Raw genomic sequence first — 6,045 nt, 5'->3', positions numbered from 1 at the left:
TTGGCGCAGAGGGGGTTTCCCTTCACAAAGCGTGATGTCCAGCAAGTGGCCTTTGATTTTGCAGCCAACAACGACATATCTGGTTTCTCCCTGACAGCAGGAAGGGCCGGATATTACTGGTTTCAGAACTTTCTAAAGCGAAACCCAGAGCTTGGGATGCGCAAGCCAGAGGTCCTGTCTGCAGCACGGGCTGCTGGACTTAACAAAGAGGTGGTTAGCCAGTGGTTTAACCAGTATGAGAACCTTTTGGTCGAGCTGGGTATTGAGGGCACACCGTCACATATATGGAACTGTGACGAGTCTGGGCTTCAGGACCAGTTCAGTTCGACAAAGGTTGTTGGACAGGTTGGCCAGCCATGTGTGGAGGTGTGTGCCGGAGAGAAGGGGGAGACAACAACTTGTCTGGCAGCGTTCAATGCAGAAGGTACATACAGTCGAACAATAATTATTTTTAAGGGGAAGCGTGTTCGTTCTGAGTGGCTACAGGGATGCCCGGAGAACACCAGCGTAAGGTGTTCAGACAATGGCTGGATTACCTCTGACCTCTTTCTGGAATGGGGTCAAATGTTCATTCAGTCCCTCCCCAGGGATGACCCCAGGCCCCATCTTCTCCTCCTTGACGGCCACAGTAGCCACGTCTATAATCTGGAATTTATTAAGCTACTGAAAAGCAAGAATGTGCACATCATGTGCTACCCTCCCCACACAACCCATGCGCTGCAACCGGCGGACAAGGCCCTCTTCAAGAGTCTAAAGCACCACTGGGACCAGGAAGGGAGGAAGTGGACAAGGATGATGGCTGGGCAGAAGCTGTCAAGGATGGAGTTCTTTGCGGTGTTCAGCAGGGCTTGGGCAAAGGCTGCCACTATTGAAAATGCCCAGGCAGGGTTCCGGGGGACAGGGATGTTCCCTCTCAATAAAGATATTCTCCCTGAGACTACTTTTGCCCCCAGCAAGACCACCGAAAGAATGCTACCATCCACTCTACCATCCCCGCCCACAAGGCTGCAGTCTCTCCCACCCCCGCCCACTAGACCATGGTCGCCCCTGCTGACCTTGACCCACTCTGCCCGCCAGCCATCAGCCCTGCTCTCTGGACCTCAGCCCTCCCACCCGCCAGCCAGACGTCAGTCGCCTGCCGATCCGCCAGCCAGACCTCAGTCCTCTGCTTCCCTGACACCCCTGCTACCTCGGGAACCACTGCACTTTTTCCCAGAAGATGAGGTGGTGCTTGAAGAGGTTGTGTTGGAGGATGTACCGGAAGAAGATAATGACCTCTTCAATCAGTTCACACCACAGGAAGAAACCCACTCCCAGGATGAGGGACCTTCAACCTCCACAGTAAGTGATATTTTATACTACTTTTCAAACTTAGGCTACATGACATGTTACACATGCATGCTCACGCAAACATGCGCATGCACATTCATGCACGCACGCACGCACACACACATACATACACACAATTTAGTCCCTAATCATATAAAATGTACACCAAATAATTATTCTATTTCTTGCAATAATATAGGCTCTTTTTGTTATTTTCTTTCTGTTCAGTCTGTGAGATCGGTCACATTCAATGACTTGATCTCAATGCCGCAAAGGGAGAGGGCCATCAGAAAGAGAGTGAAGCCACCATCGTATAACCTAACAAGTGAGCAACACATTGAATATATTCAAACAAAAAAATCATCCAGCAAGCATCCAGCCAAGCAAGCCAGCTGGTACCCGGGCAGCAAGCAACCGAAAGGGAAAAAAAAGCAGGGCAAGAGAAGCAAATCACCTTGCAAAGTCTGCAACACCCACTATGGTGACCCAAATGACCCTAAGGCTACTGAGGAATGGTTAAAATGTGTTCCATGTTCTGCCTGGTTTCATGAGAGCTGTGGTGAAGACAATGGTATCTGTGCTGACGATGGTTTCATTTGCAAAGACTGTGTTTGAAAAGTTTTCACACAAACATATCAGTTAATAATTTGGAATGTGAATTTTTGTATTTTTGTGAATGCACATTTTGTTCTAAATGTGTTGTTCACACACACACACACACACACACACACACACACACACACACACACACACACACACACACACACACACACCACTGACAGTTCACTGATCTATGCTGTTCCAAAATGGATTTTTTTAATTGCACATTTGAATATGTGGGTTTGCACCCAAAATGTTTTTTGAATGGCACATATGAATTTTTGTTTAATGCAGTTTAAATGTTATGTGGCTGTATAAGCAACTGTGTTTTAAAATTAAAATTGATGATAAATGACTATTTCCCTTTGGAGTTTGACTGGCCCATTTTACCTGAAGCTGTGGCCCATTTTACCTGAAACTGCTCATGCAACAAATGTTGGCAGAGCTGATGTTTCAAGAACTGTAGGGCCTAAATAATTATATTTTATTAAATAATTTCAACACAAAATTATCAAAAACAGTCATTATTAATCATAAAAACACATGGAAAAGGCATATATGGTATTGTATTATTGTCCCAAACGATTTACCAAAAAGTGGCCCAATTTAGCTGATGAATACAGACCTTTAATTATTTGATGGAAATATTGCACTACTTGGATGCTCTAACATATTGCTTGCATTTCATTTCCATGATTTTTGTATTGTTTGGCTTACCTGTTATAGTTTAGTTGGGGCCCTTGGCGTGGCTGGAGGTAAGGTGTAAGGAGCCATGGTTTGCATGGGTAGCCACTGTCCCCTAACAAGTGGCAATTAGCTGGCACATAGCGTCTCTCAAAAAGCTGTCTGATGCCACTCTCGGAGAGCATTCTCGCATCATGTGTGGAGCCTGGCCATTTAGCCACAATGTCCAAAATCTTCCAGGCCGCATTGAACACTATTTGCACATTGATGCTGTGGAAATTCTTCCTGTTAACAAAGACAGCCTCGTCCTCTGATGGCGCAATTATTCTCACATGTGTTCCATCAATTACACCCACAACGCCAGGGAATCCTGCAATGTCCATAAATGCCCTTTTATGTGTGTGTAAAGTGCGGGCATCCAGCGGGAATGAAACAAATTGTGTCACAATATTAGGTTGTGACAAAGCTGTCAGTGTTTGGGTGATGACTCTGCTGACGGAGGATTGGGACAGACCCAAGTCATCACTGCTGCATTGTTGCATTTTCCCTGTTGCCAAATACCTCAGGGTTGTGATTACTTTCTTCTCCGGTGTAATAGCGTTGTGGCGTCGAGTTGGTGAAGTAATTGCATCTCTAAGGAGATCCACCACAAACATGATTCCTGCACGATCCAATCTGTAGCGTCTCAATAATTCCCTGTCATCCAGTGTTTGCAGGACATCTCTCCTGCCTCCTCTGTTGGCCATTTTGTGCAGCTGCTTAGGGTAACTCCTAAGCCACTAAAAGTCCTCTTCCCTGCTCTTAGCAGATCTCGCCTTAGGAGCCCTTTTAAGCGCTAGGACTCTTGAGGAATAGCTTTTATATTAACTGGGATTTTCGTGTCACTTTTAGGGGAAATTCTAAGAAAACGTCATGCCTCTGAGAATTTTCTTAGAATTTGGCCGCTAGGAGCCACTTTTTGCACAAAAATTCTTTAGAGATACGGGCCCTGGTTTTACAAACTGGAAAAAGGCAACTATGAGAAATGCAGGGTTTTCACTACATGCAAAGTCTGAACGACACAAGTGTGCAATGATCGCATGGAGGGATTATCAAAGAGCTGTTAGAACTGACGCAACACTAACAGATCTCCTTGACAAAGAACACACTAAACAAGTACAAGAAAATCAGGCATACATTAAAACAGTTGGGGAAGTGCTGTTGCTTACAGCTACACAAAACATAGCACAAAGAGGACATGATGAATCTGAAGGGTCCACTAACAAAGGAAACTTTAGGGAAATTCTTAACACAGTTGCTAACCACGACCAACTTGTTAAGAGAAGATTAACTTCCATTCACAATGCAAAGTACACAAGCAAGATCATCCAGAATGAGGTTTTGGGTTGTTTGGCAGAAATGGTTCGGTCTGAAATCATAGAAGAAGTGAAGAAAAGTGAGGTTTTTAGCGTCATGGCAGATGAAACAAAGGATATTTCAAAAAAATAACAGATGTCCTTCACACTCAGGTACTATTACAATGGGGCCATTAAGGAGAGTTTTCTCCATTTTGAATCTGCAGAGAGGTTAGATGCAGCAGGGCTTACTGGAAAAATAGTACACTTACTGGAACGTTATGGCCTGGACTACAAAAATAACCTCGTAGGCCAAGCGTACGATGGCGCTGCCGTTATGAGCGGTAAGCATTCAGGGGTTCAGGCAAGGATCAATGAACAGGCTAAATTTGCCTTCTACGTCCATTGTAGTGCTCATTGTCTGAATTTAGTGTTAGTTGATGTAGTCAAAAGTGTCCCAGAAACGGAGGAGTTTTTTTCTTTGTTACAGAGTCTTTATATGTTTACTTCTTCCTCATATGTGCACCCAAAATGGCTGTCTCTCCAAAGAGAAATGTATGGCAGAACCAGAGAGCTGCAACGTTTAAGCGACACACGTTGGTCATGCCGATTTCTAGCCCTACGTAATATCATGGAGACTCTACCTGCCCTTAAACGACTACTGCAAGAGATTGCTCAAGAACGTCATGGTGAAAGAACTGTTGAGGCCCGAGGTCTTCTTGCTCAAATTGACATAGAATTTGTTGTGCATCTTGTTACTCTGCGTAAGTTGTTTGGGGAGACAAAGCTATTGTCTGACATGTTACAGTCACAAACTGTTGATCTGTCAAGTGCTGTTGACTTAGTAAATGCTTTAGTCCTGACATTGAAAGACCACAGGCAGGAGTCTTTCTTTGATGAGTTGTGGGATGAAGCATTGAATATTTGTGAGCAGTGTGATTCTGCAACAAGGTCAGTGGCGAAACGTCAGAAAATGCTGAGCTCTAGACTCAGTGGCTACTGCACGCTAAGCACTGTTGGTCAGAGGGAGGTAGAACGTGACAAAGATATGTTTCTCACATCATTTTTCTATCCTGTAATTGACAGCATGCTCAATGAGTTGAACAGACGTTTCTCCAATACAAACTGTGAGCTCATGAGAAGCATACAGTCTCTCAGTCCCCAGAGTGATACCTTTTTAAAGGAGAGCAATGTTTTTTCATTTGGCCGTTTGTATAATGCAGACATTGATGATTTAGGGCATGAGCTCCATCAATTTAAGAGAGTTTTGGACAGAAAAATACAGAGTGGTGAAGTCAAAAAGCCATGCAGTACAGTTGAGCTGGTTTGTTTTATTGAGCCATACAGGGAAGTTTTCTTTGAGCTCTTTAGACTGTGCAAGATTGCTGTAACCCTTCCTGTAAGCTCAGCCTCTTGCGAACGCAGTTTCTCCACACTGAAACTGATAAAAACCTTCCTGCGGTCCACCACTAGTGATGAGAGACTCAGTGATCTTGGTGTCCTGAGCATAGAGTCCAGAAGGGCCAAGGCTCTGGATCTTGATGTATTTGTGGACCGTTTTGCCAGACAGCACAACCGCCGTATCCTGTTGCTGTAGTGTATCTATATGATATATACGCTAGTAGCGTATGAGTGCCGCTGTGAGGAAAAATAGATATAATGAACAATAAAACAACAAGCTTGAGCTTCTTAAGACACGGTGGGTTTATCTGTTCTCAATACCACCGGTAAAATGAATGGAGTTAGTCTGGTGTCCACATGAAGTTACGTGTGTAGACAAAGAGTCTGGTGTCCATATGAAGTTACATGTGTAAACAGAGACGGTCTGGGGTCCATATGAAGTTAGATGTGTAGACAATGACAGTCTGGTGTCCACATGAAGTTACATGTGTCTACTTAGATGAACCCACCGTGTCTTAAGAAGCTGAAGCTTGTTTTATTTTTCATTTTACATCATCTATCTTTTTTCCCTCACAGTACCAGTAGTTCCACACACTACTAGAGTGTATGTATGTTTGTATGTATGTATATATATCCCACCAATCAAAATACGTGTTATAATAAATGTCATATGATTTTAAAGTAAAATAAAGTTCAT

General features: G+C 43.9%; 1 protein-coding gene across 1 annotated transcript; it reads left to right on the top strand.

Moving 5' to 3' along the window:
* Nucleotides 1-266: 266 nt before the first annotated feature.
* On the top strand, nucleotides 267-2,284 carry LOC311146373 (uncharacterized protein). The gene is made up of 2 exons (XM_084182859.1): nucleotides 267-1,341; nucleotides 1,558-2,284. The coding sequence occupies exons 1-2, from the start codon at nucleotides 565-567 to the stop codon at nucleotides 1,942-1,944; spliced, it is 1,164 nt and encodes a 387-aa protein (XP_084038985.1). The 5' UTR covers nucleotides 267-564; the 3' UTR covers nucleotides 1,945-2,284.
* Nucleotides 2,285-6,045: the final 3,761 nt, after the last annotated feature.

Source organism: Coregonus lavaretus (genome assembly GCF_964263955.1).
Source record: "Coregonus lavaretus genome assembly, chromosome: 19".
NCBI lineage: Eukaryota > Metazoa > Chordata > Actinopteri > Salmoniformes > Salmonidae > Coregonus > Coregonus lavaretus.
This window is presented reverse-complemented; position numbering and strand designations above follow the sequence as displayed.

What these genes read in the sequence shown, in the direction of transcription:
- LOC311146373 (XM_084182859.1), top strand. Translation starts at nt 565, where the DNA reads ATGTTCATTCAGTCCCTCCCCAGGGATGACCCCAGGCCCCATCTTCTC. An exon ending in AGGGACCTTCAACCTCCACA is followed by an intron (nt 1,342 to 1,557) that starts GTAAGTGATATT and finishes CTTTCTGTTCAG; the next exon opens with TCTGTGAGATCGGTCACATT.